This window comes from Carassius carassius, chromosome 6, assembly GCF_963082965.1.
Source record: "Carassius carassius chromosome 6, fCarCar2.1, whole genome shotgun sequence".
Classification (NCBI taxonomy): Eukaryota; Metazoa; Chordata; class Actinopteri; order Cypriniformes; family Cyprinidae; genus Carassius; species Carassius carassius.
The window spans coordinates 8910140-8935854 of NC_081760.1; the positions used below are offsets into that span (position 1 = coordinate 8910140).

At 36.6% G+C, this 25715-nt stretch overlaps 2 protein-coding genes across 3 annotated transcripts; one reads left to right on the forward strand and one right to left on the reverse strand.

Moving 5' to 3' along the window:
- Window positions 1-25715, reverse strand: LOC132142354 (sodium/mannose cotransporter SLC5A10-like). Its single transcript, XM_059552156.1, has 14 exons — window positions 25648-25715; window positions 21550-21654; window positions 20412-20471; window positions 20050-20154; window positions 18664-18769; window positions 17354-17434; window positions 16264-16469; window positions 14473-14608; window positions 6628-6735; window positions 6358-6508; window positions 4968-5136; window positions 3107-3322; window positions 1362-1452; window positions 1-238 (listed from the first exon to the last, which is right to left on the reverse strand). The coding sequence occupies exons 1-14, from the start codon at window positions 25660-25662 to the stop codon at window positions 42-44; spliced, it is 1746 nt and encodes a 581-aa protein (XP_059408139.1). The 5' UTR covers window positions 25663-25715; the 3' UTR covers window positions 1-41.
- LOC132142353 (protein FAM83G-like) lies at window positions 7396-15815 on the forward strand. 2 transcript variants are annotated; one of them, XR_009434046.1, is made up of 6 exons: window positions 7397-8739; window positions 9896-10063; window positions 10178-10302; window positions 12128-13349; window positions 14435-14502; window positions 14771-15815. XR_009434046.1 is itself a non-coding variant. In XM_059552155.1 (5 exons), exons 1-5 carry the CDS (start codon window positions 8281-8283, stop codon window positions 14801-14803), a joined length of 2007 nt encoding a protein of 668 aa, XP_059408138.1. In that variant the 5' UTR covers window positions 7396-8280; the 3' UTR covers window positions 14804-15815. The 2 variants fall into 2 exon arrangements, 1 of the variants encoding a protein (XP_059408138.1); XM_059552155.1 differs by lacking the exon at window positions 14435-14502 and having other exon boundaries at window positions 7396-8739.

Sequence of the window (25715 nt, forward strand, 5' to 3'; positions counted from 1 at the left end):
GTCAAAAAATAAATAAAAAATTTTTGTGTGGGGGCTGTGTGTTATGCATAGTAAGCATAGAGGAAGATGTTGACACACACGAGAATAATGGCATTGGCACAGCAGAAGCGAGACCAGAAGGGATCTTCTCTGATGCTGGGAATAATGGAAGGTGGTGTCCCGGGTGCAGATCGGCCAGGTCGAGGGCTACAGAACCCAGCGGTGCGGACACACTTACCCCTGCGCACAGGCTCACAACCTATATTGAAACAAAAATATTGGATGTGAAATTATACCATGATATTTTGATATATACTAAGATACTGAATGATTGCATTTTACAAACAGGGATTCTAAGGTTCTTAAAAGAATACCAAGCTATTATCATGGTACAATTTTGAAAACCTGTCTTAATATAATTAAAAGGCTTTATAGCCCAATTAAATGGCATATTGCATTATTGAATGCTGAGATCTCTCATTTTAACCTTCAATACAGTTTTCTAATGTTGTGATTGGCAACATAATCCACCATATGCAGTAGGCTGTCTTGCATTCAAAACCAAGAAAATGACAATTGGTATATTTTTCAGTTCCTCGTGAATGTTCTCACGCATATAGGACACTTTTGTTTTGTCAACTGATACATAAATGTAGAATGGCACCGCACCCTGATGAATAGACCACAACAATCCTCATGAGATCTACAGTATCATGCTGTAAGCTCCTCTCACTGGATTAGTGTATGTACAGTTTTGACTGTACTTTACCTGCGAGGTCCAAAATGCCCTCACTACTAAAAAATTTCCTTACTAATATAGTGAAACCAGTTGAACACTGACTAGTCCTTACTATTTGTTGAGGGTTACAGTATAAATCAGCCAATTTATGTTTCTATTTAAATCTAGTATTTCTGTGAGGGTTATGTTTAGCAGTAGAGGTATGGTTAGGTGATAGAAAACAACATTTATTGTTATTGTAAAAACAATGGAAGTCTATGAGACAGCCAATTAATATAGTGAAACAAACTATATATGTGTGTATGTAGATTTATTTTTTTAAATCCCATCTTATAAATCATACAGAATTAGATTTTTTGATAATGTAAAAATGCAGAAAGCTTTCTGTGAGGGGTAGGTTTAGGTGTAGGATTGGTGTAGGGTGATAGAAAATACAGTCTGTACCTCCACAGCTTCGGGTGTGTGTTCATGGTGTGTGTGTGCACTTTGGATGGGTTAAATGCAGAGCATGAATTCTGAGTATGGGTCACCATACTTGGCTGTATGTCATGTCACTTCACTTTTTATAAGAACCATTACGCCTATAGAGAGTTCCTACAAGGATAGCTAACCAGACACGCACACATATGTGTGTGTTGCATACCGTCCGTCCTGCGGCTGAGTGTAGTTACTTTCTGTAGAGGTATTTCTCTCTCAGTGCTGTTGTGGAGAGTCCACCAGGTAAGATTAAGCATCTGAAACAAAATCAAAGACATGCCACTCTAGACATGATATACTGCCAATACACATCTGGATTTAAATTTATTTCTTAATTAAATTAATTAAATTTTAAACAAATTCTGAAGGAAGGGATTGATTAAGACTCATAGAGAACATATATACAATAAAAAAGTATTTATTCAATTATTAATACATTATAGAATTAATATTCAAAAACCTAATTTAAGAGAATGGTGTCATGTGACAACAATGTAGCATACTACTGTTTGCATAATGCATACTGGTTCACATACTGCAGCAAATAAAGCACCATTTAAAAAAAATGGGATCAGTCAGATTTTTTTTCTTTCTTCTTTAATTAATACTTGTATTCAGAAAGGATGCATTCAATTGATCAAAGTGACAGTGAAGACAAAAATGTTATTACAAAATATTTCTATTTTAAATAAATGGTGTTCTTGTGACCTTTCTATTCTTTAAAGAAGCCTGGAAAAAAGAATGTGTCATAGTTTTCACAAAAGTATTATTAAACTGTTTTAAAGTCTTAAAGGGTTAGTGAAAATTAGGCCATAAATGACTCCTCTTGAAGTCATCCTAGGTGTATATGACTTTCTTCTTTCAGACAAATCCAGTCAAGAGTTATTTAAAAAATTGTCTTTGATCTTCCAAGCTGTTTGATGCCACTGCATCAGTCCAAGAGAATTTTAATAAAAAGCGCATCCATAAAAAAAAAGTGTCTCACAAGGCTCCAGGGGTGAACAAAGGCCTTCTGTAGTGAATCGATGCATTTTTGTAAGAAAAATATCCATATTCAAAACATAATAATCACTTTAATCTAGCTTGCACTCCCTGTTGTAAGTGAAGCAGTTCCGGGAGCATGACGTATGAGTTTAGCGTTGCATATGTGCTGGTGAGTCTCATGAAAATTAACGTTTGTTACCAGGAGTAATGGAAGCAAAGTTTCCTTACTTTAGCAAAGGAAAACCCTCTCCTCTTGGCTTACATTGAAATCCTCTGACATTCTTCTTTACAAATCCTCAATTTGTACTTTTAATTAATGACCGTTGTGCGTCCCTTCTGAGCAGCGCCTGCACAAAGCTGACCTCATATGTCATTCCCCCGGAACTGCTTCGTTTACAACTGTGAGCACAAGCTAGATTTAAGTGATTATCACATTGTAAATATGCATATTTTTCTTACAAAACTGCATCGATTTGCTACAGAAAGCCTTTGCTCACCCCCCGGAGCGCTGTGAGAATTTTCTTTTTAATGGATGACCTTTTTATTAAACTTCTCATGGACTGATGCAGCGCAACACCTGCTGAGTGGCATCAAACAGCTTGAAAGATCAAAGACAATTAAAATTACTCTGTCTGTTTTCGTCTGAAAGAAGAAAGTCATATACACCTAGAATGACTTCAGGATTAGTAATTTATGGCTAAATTTCCATTTTTTTGTGAACTAACCCTTTAAGACTGGACAGTTAAAGCAGAATTAAAAAATTTGACAATTAAAAAATAATTATTTAAATACTTGTTAAATTCTCAATAATTGGTAACTTCTATACGTGTTCTGAAAGATAAAATTGTAGTTTTATTTAAGAGCCTTTAAGAAAATTATGGGAAAAGCTAAAAATCCATGAAAGCATTTTACAAGAGAGACATTTACCTGTTCATCAGTAGGTGGTGGGGTCAATAGACTGATCACCACCACAACGAAGGCAGTGAGGGCGCAGAGTATGATGGCAAAGTGCAGGTAGTGTACACTCCTTAGGACGGAGGGAGCAGGGTCAAAAACACCGCAGCGGGGTGGAGGGAATGCAAGCTCTAGAACCATCCGTGACAATCCCACCACCAGACCAACCATCAGGCCCCAAAATGCTCCCTGCGTACACCGTACCGAACAAACACACATGAAGAAGACTTACTTTTCATGGGAATTGAACACATGACCTTGGTGTTACTAACAACATGATCTACTGTGTGATCTCCAGAGAGACTTTACAGTTGCTCTACTTACCTACTTATTTGTATTTTTTGTATTTTTATTATGTGTTTTTTGTTCTGTCACTGTCATTCTGTTGCACTGCGGAGCTTCTATCACGAAAACAAATTCATTGTATGTGTAAACATACCTGGCACTAAAGCTTATTCTGATTCTGATTCTGACATACTAGCGGTGGTGTTCCATTTACTCATTACAGTGAATGTATGCAGTGTGCTATATACTGTAAGCATGGTAGACTGTTAAACTGATTATTTATTTTTAAACACTTCATTCATTTCAGGTATCTTGAAATGGAAGGATGCACTGAATGAACTCTGAGCTGAGATTCCTGACATGTTTACTTATTCAGTGTACTTAAGGGTGGAGTGAGGTGTGAAAGTCCCTTGACAAGCATAGCAATTCCTGTGAAGTATCACATATTTGTCAGTCATATTTCAGTGATATTTATTCAGGTGTTTTGCCAAACAAGTGTTGCGACAGACAGTAGATTTGATCTATTATGTAAGTTAAACTGATTTTATTCTTGTATTTTTTTGTGTCACTGACTCACACGGATGCACTTACACAATATACATTCACTGTAATGACCCTATGAATGTCACCTGGCTAGTTTTAGTTACTTTAGACAAGCTTCCTTTTATTGGGGGAATGTTGAACTACACTTAAAGTTCTATACTGACTGATTTATTTTTATTTTTTCAGAGAAATTATACTTATCTGAGATCTCAGTAGATGATAAAATAGGTTTTCCTATTTGCTGTAGGGGATAGAGGATTACTTTCTACTAAACGACCCTTCAGGGTAAAAATTAACAGGAATGTTCAAATCCCACCCTCCCAGTTTTAACGTTCTTAAAACTTTTAACGTGAATCACAAAGTCTTTTTTTCTTTTTCTGTACTTTATGCACTCTCACATAATGTTACTCTTGTTCTAAGAATCTAAACACCATTTATTATCAGCAGCGATCAAGGAAACAGATATATCTATGCATCCGTCCATCCATCGATCCATCCTTCTATCCATATTATTTTATGCATCTAGTTAAAATTTTCTTTGCACTATAAAATGATTGTGCTAATAAACAGATTAGAAGACCATGGTCACACTCAACTGGAAAGTTGTACTGAATGGAAAAATAAAATGCAGTTTACACGGGTGTGTCTTATCAATGTTTTTTTTTTTTCATTTTTAAAAACACAGTTTATAATGACATATTGAGGTGTGACCTATTTTCTGTAAAATACAGGTATTTATCTTCTCAATCACTTACAATTGAAAGTTGCATTCACTTTCATTGTCATTCAGACATGTACACACTCTTTGTGTGTTTGAACAGGCAAATTCACGCACCCTCACTAATCTGCAACATTAAAATAGCCAGACATTCCTTCTTCGCGAGAGAGAAGAGGTTTTTCTTGAATGCATGTGACTGTTAATGCTGGTATGTCAATATGTACATAGTCTAAGTGAGGCCTCAAACAGATTTTGTTTGTTGTATGTATGCGTTTGTGTGTGCATTACCGCCTCATTGGTTCTTTTCCAGAAAATAGCCAATACAAAAATGGCAGTAACAGGAGTGGCCAGATAGCTGGTTACTGACTGGATGTAAACATAGAGCTGACCGCTGTTAGCGCTCTGAAGAATTGGGATCCAAACCACACTAATCACCACCAAAATAACAGTCACTATCCTGGGAAAACAAATCAACATGGATTTTAACATCATCTTCACTTTCAATAACAGTCCTTAATATAGAAAATGAAAGTCATTATGTTAAGGGTTAGTTCACCCAAAAATGAAAATGAGGTTGCGTGTAAACACAGGCCTCCCGTAGCGAATCGATGCATTTTTGTAAGAAAAATATCCATATTCCAAATGTAATAATCACTTTAATCTAGCTTGCACTCCCTGTAAACTTAGCAGTTCCGGGAGAATGACGTATGAGGTCAGTTTTGTGCATGCGCTACTCAGAAGTGATGCACGTTCAAAAAGTCCAAAATGAGGAATTGTAAAGAAAAATGTTGGAGGATTTTGATACAAGTAAAAAGGAAACTGATTTTCCTTTGCTAAAGTAAGGAAACTTTGCTTCCTTTTGCTCATGTCAACAAACATTGGTTTTCACAAGACTCACTGGCACATGCGCAGCACTGACCTCATACAGTACTTCATTCCCCCAGAACTGCTTCCATTTTACAACCGTGAGCGCAAGCCAGATTCAAGTGATTATTACATTTTGAATATGGATATTTTTCTTACAAAAACAATTCGCTACAGAAGGCCTTTGTTCACCCCCCGGGCCATGTGAAACACTTTTTTTTTTTATGGAAGGGCATTTTTATTTCACGTCTTTTGGACTGACCTGAGACCTGTTGAGTGCCATGAAACAGCTTGAAAGATCAAAAGACAATTTTTTATATAACTCCGACTGGATTTATCTGAAAGAAGAAAGTCATATACACCTAGGATGCCTCGGGGGTGAGTAAAACAAAGCCTAATTAAAATTTTTGGATAAACTAGCCCTTTAATAAGTTTATAAAGTTAAGTTCTTCGATGACATCTATCCTATTGGAACCCATTAGCTACTGGTATTCTTCCATTGTCTAGTTATATAAAGTATTTGTGGTTTTTTATTTCCATTTAAATGTATCTCAACCCAATGAAAGGACATAAATATGAGCTAATCTAAATGATTAATCCACCCCAAAATGTCTTGCTCATACTGCGGTTGTGCATTGCATTTCTAAGGCTATAAATCATTCTAACATTCTTTCATGTAATTGCTTTTGCATAAAAAACACCATGACGTCGGATCTTAGACAACATGTAACCTTTATGCATGTCATAATGATTGATGATTTCAAATAGGCAACAGTTCAACGCAAGAAATGGAAACAAACACAGCCATAAACACCTGCCAACCAGCAGCAGCTCCTTCTCGCTAGCACCTCTTCTATACTTCTTCCAGATGTCCATGGTGAAGAGGGTGCTACTGCTGTTAAAGATGGAGGTCAGTGATGACATTAAAGCGGCCATCATTACAGCTATCATTAACCCCCTGAGGCCTGGAACACACATGCACAATTGCATGATTTACACTAAAAAGACCATGACATGGACTATAAAAACAAAGTACATGTCAACAATTTAAACAAATACACAATAAAAAAGTGATCCTGATTACCGCTGGGCATGAGCTCAATGACCAGTTTTGGAAAAGCAATGTTGGAACAGCCCACCTCTGTACCACACACCTTTACACACTCTTCAGGGTCCACACAAGCCACTATGTCTGGAGAAAAAAAAAAAAGGTGATGCAAAGATGTGGAAGTTTTTTTTTTTTTTTGGAAACAGTGGGAACCTGCTATTTATTGAAACCAATTTTAAAGAATCTTCAAAAACATATGTATTTAAAATAATTGTGACAATCTAAATCAGGGTTTCCCAAATTGTGGTTTTTAAACCCCTGGTGGTTCGTGAGGAAACTTCAAGGAGTTTGTGAATTATTAAAATGCTAATAATTATTTCAATAATAAAATATGAAATTAAAATAAATCATTTAAAAATATTAAAAAAGTAAATATTTGTATTGTTTACATGCTTTTTATGTGGCCATTAACTATCATAAGAAAACTGTGAACATACACAGTTAACGTTATTTTTATTTTATTTTTTATATTAACTTAAAATAAATCTTAGGGGCTATATCAAGTAATTACTTTAGGTCAAAGGTATTCAACTGCCATCTATCTATCTATATATCTATCTACATATACATATATGTAGATAGATAAATAGATAGATAAAAAAAATCTAAGTTCTTGTGGCAGCTTCCATGTGTGACAAATAGCCCAAGGTGTCAATTTATGTGTCTGCCTACAACCACTACTTTTACTGCTAGGAATTCAAGAGGGGAAATAGGAAGTGTCTCTTTCACTTCCTTTAGATGGCTGTTACTTTCTTCCCGGATACCCCGCCCAAACCACGTAACTGTTTGACTCAACAGTGTAATATTCAGCCGGCACGCCGCGTCATCGGCGCTCATGCTAGCAGACGTCCGGCCTCTTCTTTTTTCCAGCTCCGCAGAAGTAGGGCAAAGTAACACCAAAGCCCCACAGGAATTTACTGGAGAACAAACTCGGGACATTATTGCAATCAGGAGAAGGAAACTCTTTTGTTTTTAAAGTTTTGTTTAACGTGCAACACGCTGGTGAACAGTCCGGAAGCTTGTTTTTCTCTTCGGCGTCGGAGATTTCCAGGGTTTATGCTTCTGTGGCAGACCCTACATAAACTCGGATTCAGTCGGTTTGGCTGAAGTCTGTTCCGCGCGCGTGTGTATGTGTGGGTTAGTGCCTCACCCGGTCAGGTGATTGAGGTGTGTCTAATCACTAGAGCCTGTGGAGATGCTTTGTTCTATTCTACCTGTTGGTTTACTGAAAGATGATCGCATGCTCAGCGGTCAACTGAATCCTGTATTGAACTGGGACTCTGCTCGGGGACACATGATCAAATAACATACGAGGCATTTTTTAAATATCTTTAAGAAACAACAAACAAAACGTGCTTTTGGTGTGAAGTTATCGCTGAGCCGCTTTATTTGACGACACAAAAAATCAATTGAATCGCCTGGTCTCACTTTACCATGGAAACGCTTTACAGCGATCGTAATAGGATTTTTTTTTCTAGCAGTTAACAGAGAGAGACTTTACAAAGAAATTATATACTTTTCTGGGATTATAGTGGGACTTAACTTTATAAACTAATACGAACAAATAATAATAAGAAAAACTAATAATCCGCTTTCTATCGACTAACTCGGATTGTGTGTGGAAACGCCATGGCTCTCTCTCAGGTTCAGTGTCTTGATGACAATCATGTGAACTGGCGTCTAAATGAATCCAAACCGGAGTTTTTTTACAGCGAGAATCAGCGGCTCGCGCTTGAAGCGCTTATTACGAAAGGACGCGACGCGTTTGATGCCTATATGAAAGAGCACGAGCTGCGTCCTTTCCTGTCGGAACCCGAACTCGAGCGGTTGCGTCGGAGCATAGAAGATTACAAACCCGGTTCTGAGCATCAAAAAACAGATGGTACAGCGGAGGGAGAGGACGGAGCGGTGTCTTTGCAGTACTGGCCGGACCGCTCTGATATCTATATCCCAAATCTAGACCTCGGTTGGCCAGACTGCAGTTCTTACAGAGGAGTGACGCGTGTCAATGTCTACACGCAGCCACCAATGGACGGACAGACGCATATAAAAGAGGTCGTGAGAAAGGCCATAGCTCAAGCACAGAAGGTGGGTAAACCAGAGGGACGTGAAAAGAACAATATTGTACGCAACCCAATTTTCTTTTAGCGCACTAATCCAAATGTCAACTATTTTAGCCACGAGATATGTATGTGATGTGTAAAACTTAACTAAACGGTTAAACAATGACAGTTCTCTCATTTGTATTTTTTGCGATGAGTAGGCTAGTCAAAAACTTCTAGATAACGCTGAAGCAGCGTTAGGTTGCTATGGTTACCTGAGGTCAAAGCGGTTTCTGTTCGCACACCAAACTTTGAAAACATTTGTGAACTTCTATAAAATTAATACAAATAAGGGTTCATTATAGTATCTTCAGAACTGCGTACAAGTAAAAATAACTTTTTATTCAGTTATTTATTTGTCGACCTCAAAAATTTCTCCTTTAAGTGTAAAACACTTTTTGATAAAAAAATATTTAACTATTTTATGTTATTAAAAATAATCCTAGTCTGGCTCTTTAATATATGCTGAATGTATGAAATTTACAAGCAATAATGACAGGATCTTGAGGATGATTGTGTAGGCTACTAAATATTAAACTGAATATTGAAAACTGAATATTAAACTAATAGGTGGATACAGCTCCAACTAAGCAAAACAACTACTATCCTCATGCATGTCAGCACACACTATTCAACACAACTCTTTGTCTACAAGCTGATTAATTTTTAAAAAGATAACCTGGAAATGTTAGGAATGAATTGAGTTTAGTAGAAAATAGACAACATGTTGAATGTCCAAATATCCATCACATTTCACAATCTTACTGGTTTCCAACTGATTAATTTGTCTTGTTAGTACTTGCTTAATCTTGAACCCAGCAGATCGGCCAGTGACATACCGGAAGAAATTCCTCCTCCCCCTTTCTCTTTAAGACAAACGCTCACTCACTCAAATACTCAATCAAAGAGATTATTATCCAAAGACATTTTACACAATGAGAGATTATAACGAGACGTAGGTCTTAATAGGTGCAGTACAAAAGATTTAGGGTGTGTAGGACTTGTTTTGTCTATATCATCATGTCGTCTTAATAAAGAGAACATACAGTACTTCATGCTCACAATAGAATTGGAATTCGAATATGATCTGTATAGTAATTTGTATACTGAGAAATAATACAAAATCATTCATGTTTTTGCAGATGATTGCTGTGGTAATGGACGTTTTCACAGATGTTGACATTTTTAAGGATCTAATAGAGGCTGGATTCAAAAAGAAAGTAGCTATATACATTATTATTGATTATGCAGCTTTACAGCACTTCCTACTTATGTGTGAGAGAGCCAACATGCACAGAGGACACCTCAATGTGAGTTGAAGACACATGCATTAATGTCTGTTCTGTAGACAGTTTTGAGTTCTTAACATTAGGAAAGATGTAGTTTGAGTGTGTTTGTGTATGAATAACAATTTGTGTTTGTAGAATCTGCGGGTGCGATGCATCGGCGGATCCGAATTCTACACTCACTCGGCTCAGAAAGTGCATGGCTCACTGAGTCAAAAATTCATGTTTGTGGATGGAGACCGTGCAGTGTCTGGATCATACAGGTTTGTTTTGTGCAGTTTAATGTGTGTATGCACATATACATGAAGCTGTTTCTTAACTGAAAGTCAGTCACACTGGACTGTAAAGATATATATATATATATATATACACTCAAAAAAAAAATTTGTTGAACGAACTTAATTAAATTAAGGAAAGGTTTTCCACGAAATTGAATTACATTGTTCCAACAATATCTAGTTTGTTTGATATGATTTGTTGTAATCTTGTTGTATGAAATTCATTTAGTCAAGACTTCAAAAAAAAAAAGTGTTATTCCTACTAGATAAAGTTTTGCCATCCTTAATAGAGAAAATCTTTTCAGGTTAACTAGGTCTAATTTTGCCATGCCAACTCTAAAAAATAATGCCCTGTTAACTACATTTAATTGTGTCATGTCTAATATATCTAACAAAGCCATGTCAACAATATACATTTTTGTCCTGCCTACTAGATAAAATTGCCAACATTATAATTTTAGCTAACTTGGCAGGTCCTCAACCCAACTACAAGCTCCACACTTCACCACAATGGTAACTCGCACAAAATACACCAATATAAAGTCTTTTAAAATGCCCACATAATAGAGCATTAGACATGAAAAAGTCTCCTTATCACATTTTACTAAAAACTGCATAAAATAACACTTTATTTCAACATTTTCTCTCCCCATATCCAGTCCTGTGCAAAGCATGATGGGAAGTGTAAAACTTATTTTGAGGTACTTGATTGAAACATGTTCTTTCAAAATGAAAACTTTGTTAAACCAAAGAGTGACAGTTTTAAGTCAGTTTAACATGACATAATCATGTTGAACTGAAAAATAGCCAAAATGGCATTAATTCAACATGAATTGTTCAGGTAAAGTGAACAAAACTGAAAAATCATTTTGTTGAGTGTATATATATATATATATATATTTTACATTTAGTCATTTAGCAGCTTTTATCCAAACCGTCTTACAAATGAGGACAATGGAAGCAATCAAAATCAACAAGAGCAATGATATACAAGTGCTATAACAAATCTCAGTTAGCTTAACGCAGTACACATAGCAAGGCTTTTAAATAATATAATAAATTAAAAGAAAACCGCTAGAATAATAAAAGATTAGAAAGCTAGTTCGATTTTTTTTTTAAAGAACAGAATTAGAATAGTGAGTGATAAAGTTAGAGGGTCAAATAAAGATGGAAGAGATGTGTTTCAAGCGATTCAAAATCAAGCGATGTTCACTTGCAGAATGCAAGATTCTAGAGGGCACATAAGTCTGAAGTAATGAATTTAGGTAAAGGGGTGCAGAGCCAGTGGTATATATTCTGAGCATGTTAGTAAAAACTGTATGCCTTGTAAATTGCAAGTTCAACTGGTTTTGGGAACATTTTTAAAATGTTTTTAATAACCATAAACAGAACTCAGAGCAGGAAAGGTGTTCAGCAAACTAGAAACTTCACAAATCTCACCCAAACACCTGATAGAGAACATGGAAATGGGTTAAATATGCAATGGCAAATTAGAAGATAAAACTAAAAAGGTAACAAAACAACCAAACAAGAAGTTGTGTTAAAAATGACTTGTTAAACAATCAAATCACAAGACAGGCCTAATAAACTATATGGCATGAAATGCCAGAGTGCAGAAAGAAAAGGGAAGTGTGAACTGACAAAACAAGAACAAGACAACTAGTGAGTGAGCTATTGTCACCCAACTGAAAGAAAAATAGAGTCATCTCAACTGGTGGTAACATACTAAGATATTTTGAGTTGCTAGTTTAAATGTGCATGTGTTATTTGTTAGTCCACTTTTCTGACTTGCGGCATCTTTGTGTTTTAGTTTTACATGGACAGCTTCTCGTTTGGACCGCAACATCATTACAGTCCTGACAGGACAGGCCGTTGAAACTTTTGACAAGCAGTTCCGTGAACTGTACCTGAACTCTCGTGGGGTCAACCTAACCAAGATCCCATTGGCAGACCCTCCGGAGCCTGACCCTGTCCCAATTGCCATTCCTTCCCCCGTTTCCGTAACTGTTGCAAGAAAATTAATTAACCCTAAATATGCATTGGTTAATGTAGATGCAGCAAGCAAAGCCTCTTCAGACAAGGCTAGTGCCAAGAACAGTAACTCCAAGAATCCTATGGTCCAGATTCCCAAGCCTCAAAGGGAGTTGACGGAAGGACCGCAAAAGCACCCAGGACTTGTAGGTCTGCCAAAGGCCAATCTTATTCCCTACTTGCCCACCTGGCCAGAGCCAGACCCACCCAGTGATGTTATTGGGTTTATTAATATCCGTGATACAAGCAAGCCAGCACCAGTGCATTTAATGCGCTCTCAAATGTTTGAAACATCTCAAGCGATCCGTTTTAAAGACCCATTCACTGCCCCACCTGAGGAACCGTTACCAGATAAAGCAAGTCCTCGTCCTAAAACAAAAGAATTATCTAAAACAGCAGCTGTAGATGCAAATGTTCAATCAATTACCCAACCTCAGGCAGAGACTAACTCTAATAATGCCCATCAAGATATACCAACCAATACATCCCATTCACCAAGCCCTCCAATCCAACAACAAGACCCCAAAGCGAGCCCTCCTCTACAAGAGCAGGAGTCCAACCCTGAACCAGCAGAGGTGCAGCAGGCTTCAGAAATGCCTGTGCCCAAGCCACGCACTCTTCAGTTGGTGGTTAATAGACTGGAGGGCTTTGGAGACCCAGAGGTCACTTTAGTCAGAAGCGAGGAAAACCAAACAAGAAATGCAGACACTCGAGACAACGATGCTGACAGCACTGCTGTGACCTGTGCACATTCATTAAAGGATAAAGATGAGAATTCCACAACGTCAGATGAATACTATGAATGTACTGACTCCGACAGCAGTGATAAACTCCCTAACGGAAGATTAACGGGTTCTGGTCGGGTTGGAGACCATAGCCCTGATGTGCTCAACGTGATGGCCCGCTTCTCTCAATCCATGCTGGACTTGAGATCGGATGACATCAATCAAAACACTGCTGAGAAAAATCTGCTGAACATGCACAACAGAGACAAAACAAAGGTACGTTTGACTTTAATTCAGTGCGACTGAATGTGAAAGTGCTTTTTATAAGATTTGGCTCTACCAGTCCATAAACCTGGGAGTGTTTCAAGTAGATGAAAAGAAGCCAGGCGTGTGTGTTATGGAATGCACACGGGTGTGCCGGTGTGCGTTCCGGGACTCAGTTGACATTTCCAGCACGCCTGAACCTGCTAAAAGTGCTATAACACATGTATGGGGTTGTGGGTGGGAGAAGTTGTGTATCAGACAAGAACAGGAAAATAGCAGATCCTAATTCTGGTGGAATTTCCCCATGGAAAAAGTGGTCCACATATGGATGGAACAAAATTGTTTGAGGTAAAGGTGTTAGGAAACTTTTGTCTAGGGATGCATATATATGCAGCTTTCATATATATATATATATATATATATATATATATATATATATATATATATGCCAGTAGTATTCTTTAGCAAATCTCAAAATGAATGTAAATTTCATTTATACTTTACATTAAAAATCTGTAGTATCTAAAATGATTGTACTTTTTAATATTTTAATTTTCATTCATTTGAATGAAATAGTATGGTATCAATAATTAATTTAGTTTATCAGTAGTAATATAAAACCAAATTAGATGAATTTTAATATGGTTTTATAATATTCATATTATAATATTGATTTATTATATTATACATTGTTTTATTTTAATATTGTTTTAATAATATACATCCCTACTGTGATTGCATAGTTCTTACAAATCTTTGTCTAATGTCACTGTTTAGTCTTGTCCTAAATTATCTAATGTTTAAATAAAATGTTTCAGTTAAGTGTGTAGTATTAGTATTTGGGCATAAAACTACCCTGCGTAAGGTTAAAGCTGGTTTTTGTGTGGATGCTATATGATGTAGAATAGTGCAGTCTAACTTGGTCAAGATTGTTTAGGTCTCATAGTCCAACAATCGTAGACCAGCAACAAACCAGCTACCATGTACCAAAAACCAGATTTACCACATTAAGCTTGTATGATGCAATTTTATATAGGTATAGGCTTAAAAGGTGACAAAGCTTGTACAAAAGATGACATAGCACTGAATTTTTGCAGCACTAGCGGATACAGCAGCTGGAGCGTGTGTGTAGTACCTGGATAGAGAGCCCTGCTGATCATGCCAGGTAGGATGATGAAGATCATGGGAAGCATTTTGAGATAGCTGGCAAAGATGGACGCCCCTTTGGCATGATTCAGATTCTTGGCTGACAGAGACCTCTGCACGATTACCTGCCAAGTTACAGATCAACCAGCATTATTGTTTTGTTTACTGAATTACTTTTTTTAAAAATTCAACAGAACAGTTTATAGTTTGTTGTTATACCATGTGAAATCATGCCTCAAGGGTTTTTATTCTTTTTCTTTCTCACATACACCCTTCCTCCCTTTCAGCTTTACCAGATGGTCTCCAGGTCACCTGTTTGAGATGCTCATGGCCGGGCCAAAGTGGTGATTGGTAAACCTGGAGTATTACATAGACCCCCTAAAAGCAGTGGGCATGTGAGTGGGGGCCACAGGTACTGTCAGGGGAAGATGTTTGCTGCCCTCCCCTCAAATGGATCAGGCCAACAAAATCTAAAGCGCTCCGGCTTGTCCCCTAGAAGATAAAGCCCTGCCTATACAATAGAAGGACAGTGAATCAGTCAAACTCCCACTCAGTGGTTCATGCATTCTCAGTCTCTCTCCCCTTTACTTCGGACCTCTAAAACAAGTCTCCATCCCCTCGTAGACAGGTCGAGACTCGTACACCATTAGGTATCTCTTTATATAAACTTGCCAGTGTCAAACACCTCAGGCAGAAGGTTCCATTGAACACGTTTGGTTTTGCTTTGGGGAATAAATTGTTGACACAGAGGCACAATGAAAATTAACCAATTTATGGTGGCTTTCTTCCCAGAATAAAAACAAACAAACAAAAAAACAACTACTACTTTGTATTGAGTACAAAGGCATGAATGTACAATGATGTAGCCACCAATGTCTACTGTTAAAGACTTCAACTGGAGTTTAACTGGATCTTTAAACTGACAAGAGTGTTACGGTGGCAAATAAACACTGACACTGATTGTGACAAGCAAAACTTATTACAAGCAGCTTTACTCTTTATTGACGTGCCTGTGAGTAATCCGGACTAGTGCAAGAATTTGGTGGTGGATTTGTGACCATTGTGATGGCGATTTCATATTCACCTCAAAAGGACATTGAAAAGGTTAAGGTACAAACTGATTTCCGAGCCACTTTGTGCAGTTGTGAATTGACTGGTTATGACTGAGACCATTAGCCAAGACCCAGACCAAGAAATTTGATCCAGACCCAGTTTTGAGCCCCTAACCACAGGACCTAAGTAATAAGACCCAGACCAAATCCAAGTTTATTGGGTTTTGAGGGGGACTCTAACTCTGTCAGTATTTCCAGGAATTCTGTTTCTTATATTGTGATGTGCACTGTACTTAAAAGAAGGAAAGTTATCGCAAATAGTCTTCTATCACTTTCCACTCTTATAATTTACATTTTTTAACAAATGAGCAAAAAAGCAAGGTATTTTAAAAATGCTAGTCTGCACACTGATTCTCAGAGTTTCTGTGAGAAAATACTTGACTCATTTGGAGACGTTTTTGGTGACACAGGACTCAATACAGACATTAGTTCCTCACAGCCTTATCATTTGTGTCAAATTTCAAGGGTCTTCCTAAAAGGCCTTTACCTCTCTCTAAAACGGCAGTTTTTGTGGCATCAAGTGATACATTAAATATCTTATAGCAGAATGGAACTCATCATGCAAAATACATTTGCAATCCTGTCCTCCATGCAATGCTTTTTACTATGTATTGTTAGAAGCAGGGTAGGCTTATTATCTGTTTTTGAGAGTGTGTGTTGAAGCATACCTGATCAGTGCACCAGTACCATGTTGCAATGATAGTTAATCCCAGTGTCATGCCTGGCCAGGGTAAATCTCCATGCACAGGGTCTCTGAACAGGTGCATGGCATCAGCCCTGGGCAGGTGACATGTCGTATTTGGGATGATCTTAGACGGCACAGCTTTCAAATACACGCTCTCCAGGTTACTGTAGCCTCCAATCTTGTTGAATGCTGGAACATTTGCATAAAAACATATCAGCTAAAATCTATCACTTTTTAGGGTAATAGGTAGAGGTTTAGCATTATTTGTCCTTTGTAGTAGTGTCAAAATTGCATGGTGGAATGTACATTTTAAATGGATTCCAATTAAAAATATTTACATTTCTTTAACTTGTTTAAATGTATGTCTTGTTTGCTTGTATCACTGTTTTTATTTTTGGTTCTTATAAAACTTTAGAGATTACCTATTGTAAGTTGCTAAAGACATGAATGGGATTTTCCACACCTCCATACAAACCAGCTTTGTAGGTTTTTAAGTGTTTAAATGTGTCCTAACCAGACATGATTTGATAAAACCTCCCTATTTGACATTTATTATTATTTCAGTACTGAACAGACGTGTTACAGGCTTTTTTTGTTGTTGCCTGGTTTCTGTTTTCTCTGACAGCCACAGTGAAATCTGTTTGTACTTTCGCTGAGGAAAGACAAATTCCAGAAGACGAATTCCATCAAAAGATGAAAGTTCCACCCAAATGTGAATAGCGCCATGGGAATGCAGCTGTTTTGATTAAAGCTTGTTTGCATTTTTTGTGAATGTTCTAAATTTTAGTATATAAGTATAATATCAATATAATTATCATCACTAGGCATTTTTGCCTATTTCAGCAGGCCACCAGAGGTAAGTCAAGGTAAGATTTAGCATTTGATGTTGAAAATATGACATTACTTTACATGCAATGTATGAATGTAAACCACATAACCCAGAAAATGTGCCTGCCAAACATGTTCTCTAACAGTCGCCATCTGTTTTTGGTACTGCTTGACTTCTCCCATTGACAGCTGACATGAGATCACTGCCAGTGGAGAATAAAAGAAGAGGCCTGCAATAGACTGACCTGTAATGGTGAGGATGATCGCTCCAATAATCATGACGAAGGTCTGAAGAGTGTCAGTGTAGATTACAGCAGCCAAGCCACCTGGAGAAACAGAGGACTAAGTGGGCATTGCTCAATTCTCTCATGATGGTTTAATGTGATAGGAGTCAATGGTGTCAAGTCTAAATCAGCACTTTTAGACAGAGCAGTGAATACAGTGACAGCAGTTTGGCGGATTAAAGTAATTATGCAATTATGCTGGAATCATTCATGTAGATCATAATTACTACTGCAGAAATTAACTGATACTGAACCAATGGGCTTCGGTGAGAAAGTTTAAATAAGTAATCATTTAATAGAAGCTTTTATCCAAACAATTGACAGTGCTACTCAAACCTGTGGTTAATTACCTCGCTCAAGGACTCTCCTAGTTTATCATTTACTCTATCCACAACTCAAACCAGGAACATTCCCGTTTCAAGCCCTGAGCTTTGACCATTACATTACCCCATCTTACAGTCTAAGAGGAAGCTTCAAGACCACAACTGATTATTGCATCTGCTCGCTTGGCTGAATATCTGTGTGCGCTACACCGTCTGACATCAAAATCTGTGCTTTGTCATGCTACAATGCTGATTGTTGGAGAAAGAGCTTGTTTAGTGCAAGTGCTAATTATGAAAACTGCTCCGTGCTGAAAAATGTGTGGTACCGCTGAAAAAAAGTGGTACCACTTAACAAAAAGCATTATCAGCATTTATTAATCATGTTAATGTTAAGTTCTAAATATACTGTTGACTCATGTATTAGAAATGTATTATGAACAACTGTTGACATGTTACATTAACATTAACCTAGATGCATTTATCTTTATTGTTAGTTTATGGTTTTTCTGTGAAAATAAATGCATACTTGATCAAACTCATCAAAAATGCCAGTAAAGACATTTCCAACTTTCAATTTCAAATAAAATGCTGCTCTTATGCACTTTCAATACAACAAAGAATCCTGAAATAAAATGCATCTCATTTTCCACAACATTCAACACTAATGTTAATAATAATAATAATAATAATAATAATAATAAATGTTTCTTGAATGCCAAATCAGCACATTTAAATTATTTCTGAAGGATCATGTGCCACTGAGACTGAAGTACTGATGCTGAAAATTCAGCTTATCATCCTAGGAATAAATTACATTATAAATATATTAAAATAGAAAACATTATTTTAAATGTTAATAATATTTGATAAGAAGACTTCTTTCAAAAACATTAATTACCCAAACTTTTGAACAGTGTATATACAAAATACACACTTGCAAATACAAACCTGCAATAGTGTAGAGGGCAGTGACGACCAACATGAGCACAGTGGAGAGGTAGAGATTCCAGCCCAAACAAACCTGGACAAACAAAGCTCCAGAGTACAGATCTGTCTGCAAAAGATACAGAATTGTGATATCAGGTTGCTGTTTCCAGTTATACTGCACATTTTGTCAGATTTTTTTTTTCTTCTAAAATTGCTTGGAGAACAGAAGTACAGTTGATGAGAGTTGTTGACATATGAGCATATTGAGCTATAAAAATGAATGTGGATGATATACTAGATCAATTGGTCTTAATATCTAAACATATTTCAGATCTGCCATTTTTCACTTTGGTATCATTTGTCAAATCATATTGTCATATAATCTAAGCACAGTTTGTAAGATGTCTTCTGAAACTCTAGAGAAGAAATTTGAGATTACTGGAGTCTTGTTAAAGAGGAAACGCTTAAATACTGGGAGACTTCAGCAAAAGTCTCAGTTTGCTCTCCATTTTATCACATCGCAGTCATAAGGAGATCTCATTTATCTTTTTTCCCCTATGACCAGTGCTAATTCTAGATTTTTTTCCCCAAAGAAATGTGAGTGGCTCTTGCATGTACATAACTTGTCAAATAGTTATATGTACTTATAAGTTTGGTTTCCAAATTTGTTATTTTATTAATATTATTATTATTAATTATTTTGTTTATATGAAGTCTCTTATGAGGTTTATGAGGCTGCATTTAAATTTTAAATGACTTCAATATATATATTTTTTTAATTATTCCCATGATGGCAATATTTACTGCTCAAAAAACACTTATTATTATTATTATCATCACTGTTAAATATTTTTTTATTAAGCAGCACCATGATACATTTTTAAGGTTTCTTTGATTAATAGAAAGTTTAAAAAGAACAGCATTTATTTGAAATGGAAAACTTTTGTTACATTATAAATTAATTTTTGTCACTTTAATATGTCTGAATTAAAATATTTATTTCTTAAAAAGAAATTTGACATTAAACTTTTATACAGTAGTTTTATCATTAAAAACACTTACAAGACTAATGCCAAATAATGCTTGTTAAATGCCAAAGATAGGGGTTTTAAAAAAAAAACCAATGCTACTGTACATATTAAACTTTGGCATTTAACAAGCATGAGCATTTGCGTGTGAGTGTTTTTGTGTCTGCAGTGAAAAACAGATGTTGAAACACAGCTAAACATTCTCTTTCACAGCTTCAAATTCCTTAGCTACAGAAACAAGCCGTGCAGCAATACGGGACTCAATAAATTAAGCCTTTGTAGATTAATGTTTGATTTTAGCTTTGCGGGTATATGTGTGAATGAGATGGCAAAAAAAAAAAAAAAACCCTTGTATGAATGTATGTGTATTTGTGCTCACTGAGATCTTGGTAAACACGGACAGCATCAGACTGAGAGCTGACAAGTACATGCGAATTCGCTCTCCTCCAAATCGCCGACCCAGATACTCTGGCATTGTGACAATCTTTGAGAGAGAGAGTGAGAGAGAGAGAGAGAGAAAGACAGGAAGAGGGAATGCAGAGGGAATGGCACGAACTAAGCAATTTAATAGGCAAATCTGGGAAAGTAGAACATGTGGTGTTTCTGTGTGTGAGAGAAAGAGACTGCGAGTATATGGTACATGTGGCGACATTAAACATAAGTTCTCAATTATTAATGCACATTCTAAATAGCTCAGTTGGCACATCAGTGTAAGTGGTTTGGTGTATGTCTAAAACTCACCCCAGAAGACACATAAACTGGGACAAAGATCCAGGCAAGAGCCAACAGGGCATAAGTTGCCTAATAGAGAGAGAAAGTGTTACTGCACTGCAGTGAGACACATTTAAACATCCTAAAAACAAGACCAATTCACCTGAGAAGCATGAGACATTATTGTATTTGGCCCTAAAAAGTATTTAGAAAATGAAGGCACATTTACTGTTAAACATTAGATATATGTTCCAACTATAATATATTATTAGATTTGGAAATGTCTTTCTTGTAAAGTTTATTTGTTATATTTTTGTTCATAGTTGTAGTTATTTGCAACTCAGTGCTCAAATAGTCTCTACTACAAGTAATCATGCATTTTTTAAAAAAAATTTTATTGTGTCTGTGCAGCTAATTTTAAATATGAAAATTTGTGTGTAAAATTGACTAGACAGAATAGAAAAAAGATGGGAATTGTTTATATTTTTTTGTCTTTGAAAAGCTACAGTGGGATTTTTTTTTAACACAAGAAAGGTTAAAATAAATGTTATGTGGTGTGATATTTTATGGACTAATACAATGACATTCTAACAGTTATACGAGCAATTAAAGTGTTAAAATAATTTGATGTCTACTGTATCATGAATATAAAAATTTCCATCTACTTCAATTTAGAAACTCAAGCTTATCTTGTTGTAAGGATTTGAGGACTGACAGAAAGGACCGTCAGTCCAGACCAGGGGGTGCCCAACCCTGCTCCTGGCGATCAACTGTCCTGCAAAGTTCAGCTCAAATCCTAATCAAACACACCTGAAGCAACTAATTAAGGTCTTCACTTAAAAATTAAAAGCAGGTGTGTTTGATTAGGGTTGGAGTTAAACTTTGCAGGACAGTTGATCGCCAGGAGCAGGGTTGGACATTACTGGTCTAGACAAAAACCAAGCACAGGATTTTCAGCGCCCATCATTCCTGTTTTAGGACGGAAGCTGGTCCTCTGTCTCCCTCTAGTGCTGATCGAATACAGGTGCATTTACATTATGTTTTGTTTTATTCGTGTTTGCAGAGATGTTCGATATCGAATTATGACTAATAAACATTTTGCCCTTGTTTAACATAAATGCAATACAGAAAATGGAAACGAAGCATTAAAAAAAATGATGTCACTCACATTCCATTCAAATCCGGCTACAGCAATCCCTCCTGCTGCTCCTGTCCCAGCTAGACCGATGAACAATCCTGAACCCTCACTGCTGGCAAACAGAGATGCACCAATCTGCATCCAATCATGTTACATATTAGTGCAGCTCTCAGAGTGGACTTAAACGGCTAAAAAAACTTAACTAGAACTAGATTTACTGTCAGCATCACACTTCATTTCTACAGGTAGTTGACATGACATCAGGCAGTGTCTAGTGTGTCATGCCAGCTATACTATTTATTCAACACTGCTTTGATTCTTGTATATATAATTATTATACATGTTTCATATATCTACAGGCCTACATTTGTATGACCTCATTTGTTCCCACATGGAAAAAACCTATATAAACATATGTTTCAATATAGGTTTTCAATATATGTGACATATATAAAATTGGCCGTTTTCCTATATTATATGTACATATATGCACACATATGTATGTGCATATATATGAACATATATGCACACATATATTTACACATATGTACATATATGCACGCACATGGCTGGACTGGCCATTGGGCATACCGGGCATACCGACGTGCTTTTTGGGCCGATATCTCATACTCATACTTTTTTTTTTTTTTTTTTAACGGCCCATAAAATTTGTACATCGGCGGCCCATTCGTTTTGTTTTGTTTTGCTTAATTGGCGGCGCTGGGTTTGTGCCGGTGTAATGCATTGGTCAAAGTCAGTGTTAGTTTTTTTTTCTGACAGACCAGCCCATGAAACACGTAGATCAGCGGCCCATTGGCTCTTTTCTTGATTGACACTGGGCTGGCCCAATCACAACTTTAAACGAGTGAGCGAGCGGCAGCAGTGTCAGTGTGTATCTGTAAAAAAAGATTGAGAAGAAACGCAAGGAATGCGCAGATAAATAGCGTGAAAAATAGAATCAGGCCCTTAAAGCAGACACTGTAAACTGTGTCAAAATATGTTTTCTGACCTTCATCAGCTCCTTTCCTTTATTTTTTTGTGCATTTGTTTTACAAAATATGGCTATTACTGTCATTGGATTAATATTATAACTATTATTATGTATAGGTGTAATGTAAATAGACACTGTAACTAAAAGAGGTTTGAATTTTTCTTTGTTTAATTTGCACACTGAATATGGGTTGGAGCTTTTAATTTTGAACTCTCAAAGTGCACCAGATTAATGAATTTAACATTAAAATGCACAAAATTTTCTCACGGGGGGGCCTGCCCCCAAATCCCCCTAGAAGGACCGAGGACACACCACCATAGTTTTAACAAAAATCCTGTAAGAAACACTGGTATTGCTATGCCAGAGCCGCTTATAGCTTGTTTTAGGATTCACCGCTGTGGAGTATAGTTCAACTGTATTAATAAATATAAAATTTTGACTTATTTCATCTGTTAACTCTCACTCGTTCCTATACTCGCTCATTACATGGCATTAGTGGTTTTAATGAATAGCAGTTGGTATGCATATAATTAAGGGCGTGCAAAGATGGGTGGTGTTTATGATCATATAGTGGGCCGGTCTGGGCAAAAATGCCCAGGCCGATTTTTTTTGTCCCAGTCCAGCCCTGTGCACGCATATATTTACACATATATGTACACATATATATGTGCATACATATACCTATAGGTACATATATGCATGTATATATGCATCTATATGTTCACCTATAATAGTATAATTAAAATCTATAGCTGCTAGGCAAAAGTCCAAAATGTAGAAATGTACATTATTTATTTACTCAAGATCAATCAAATAGCACAAAACAAAAAATATAGTACAAGAACAAAAATAAGACAAAAAACTGAACAGAAAAAAAATTATCTGTATTATTCTTTGAAGGTCTGTCATGACGCGCCTCATCCTCCTCCTCCTCCTCCGCCGCCTCCTCCTCCTCTTCCTCTTCCTTCCTGCACTATCCAATGACATTTGATAGGGTGTCCGAGATTTTTATTTTTTCCTCTTTTTTTTTTTTTTTCCAGCGCACAAATTTTTTAGCGGATAGGCGTTTTCGTCCACACGGATCTGGAGTTTTGGAAGAGTGAAACCGATGTTTTGAAACCGGGTCCCAGAGTGGATATATTTGAAAACGCCGCCTTTGCATTTCTTCTCGATGGCGAATCCGTACATTTTCTGAAAATATGGCGTCATCAGCCCACGTCTCGCCCCTAGTCAAACACCACTACATCACGTGACAACAACAAAAACATGAACAAACACTGAACGCTAACATTAACACGGATAAATAAATGTATTGTTCCATGTTCGTTTGTGTACCACACGCAGCAAATCCATGTCTTCTTCTCCGTTTTTAATGTATCTCAGCGCCACATCAGTGTTGCCAGATTGGAAGTAGTATCCAAGTATCGTACCAGAAGTTCAAAATTATCGTATTTGGAAGAAAATTATCGTACATGAGTCAAAAGAGTTATTTATCTATTCTAAACCAACAACATTTTGACACGACATGCAAATTACCACAATAGATAACTAGGCGTATGGTTGGACGGAAGCAGTGCAACAAAATACTATCCCAATATTTTCAGTGACTGTCTGCTTCGCGGCGCATATTAAAACATATTAAAATTATTTTTAACACTTGCTCTGTTGCGTCCAGTGTAGGCGGAATTTAGCTGTTGTGGCGTGGTGCAGTTAACTCCACATCTGAGTTGCTGTCATTGGAAGACTGTGTGTTGCCAGATGTTGAAGGGGTTCTTGCTGTCATGGACCGCAAACAGTGCTCGTTGGCTTTAAAGCAGGGCAACCTCCTCTGAGGTGCACACGAACGCATTTAGAGTGTCTGTAATGAGCCGATTTCGTGTATGAGTAAAGAAGCCCCATGACTGCAACTACCTTCAATTAAATCTTCATAAAAATCTGAAATTATCGTACATTACAGGATTTTTTTCATTATTGATCGTACATCGTACAGAGGTAAACATTATCGTACAAATACGGTAATTATCGTACGTCTGGCAACACTGCACCACATGCTGGTCTGGCATGTATACTACATCGGTTTCGTGTGGACGCGGATATTTCTTGAGACGAGGGAAAAAAAGATTGGGGTTCCGTCTCCGTGTGGACGGGGCCGAAGAAGTAACGGGTACTTATGGTTATGGATGGAAATGTAGCGGAGTAAAGAGTACAATATTTGCCTCTCAAATGTAGTTGAGTAAAGTAATGAGTACTCCCCAGAAATGATACTCGAGTAAAGTACAGATCCCTCAAAATTGTACTTAAGTACTGTACTCAAGTAAATGTACTCCGTTACTGTCCGGCTCTGTATATCATGTTAATATATTGCCATAGTTAAATTCCATAACATGCCAATTACATGTGATACCAATTTCACATGTTCGCAAATACATAAGTTCTTGCATAATATTTTTCGTTAATTCTTAGTTTTTGCCTTGATAATAAAAAATATGAGCTAGGCATCATGTATGACAGTCAAAAATGACCAGATGACCTACATAATGACCAGATCCTGCCATTAACTATATAGAAGACATATCTTGTATGTTTAGGGCTTATATGTGGATATGAAGAAGCAATACAGGAGACCTATATTTCCTGTATATGCACATATATGCACCTCAATTTTGCCTATATGTGGCATATATGCAGCATATATATTATCATATATGTGCATATATGCAGCATATACACTGCATATAGGTTTCATATATGCGCATATATCCACATATAGGTTATTTCCATGTGGGTTTTTGTGACCTCATTTTAATTGAGACACTAATCGGAAATGATAATAATATAAAAATTTGTCATTATGCAGGACTAATTAAAAGAATTGCAAAGGGGAAAAAATGATAATGTTTTTGAAAATTGTAAGAAATGGAGATTTGTTACAGCATCTAAAATATACTTCACTTCTCCCTACATATAGATGGGGGTCCAAATGTTTGAAACCACTAGTTAAAAAAAAAAAAAAATTATATATATATATATATATATATATATATATATATATATATATATATATATATATATATATATATATATATATATATATATATGTGCTTTAATTGGGTCAGTTTACATTAATTATCACTCACCGGCCACCAAGCCATGTCTCTGCCAGCCAGAAAATATCCACTTAGTGTGTTTCGGCTCACTCTACAAG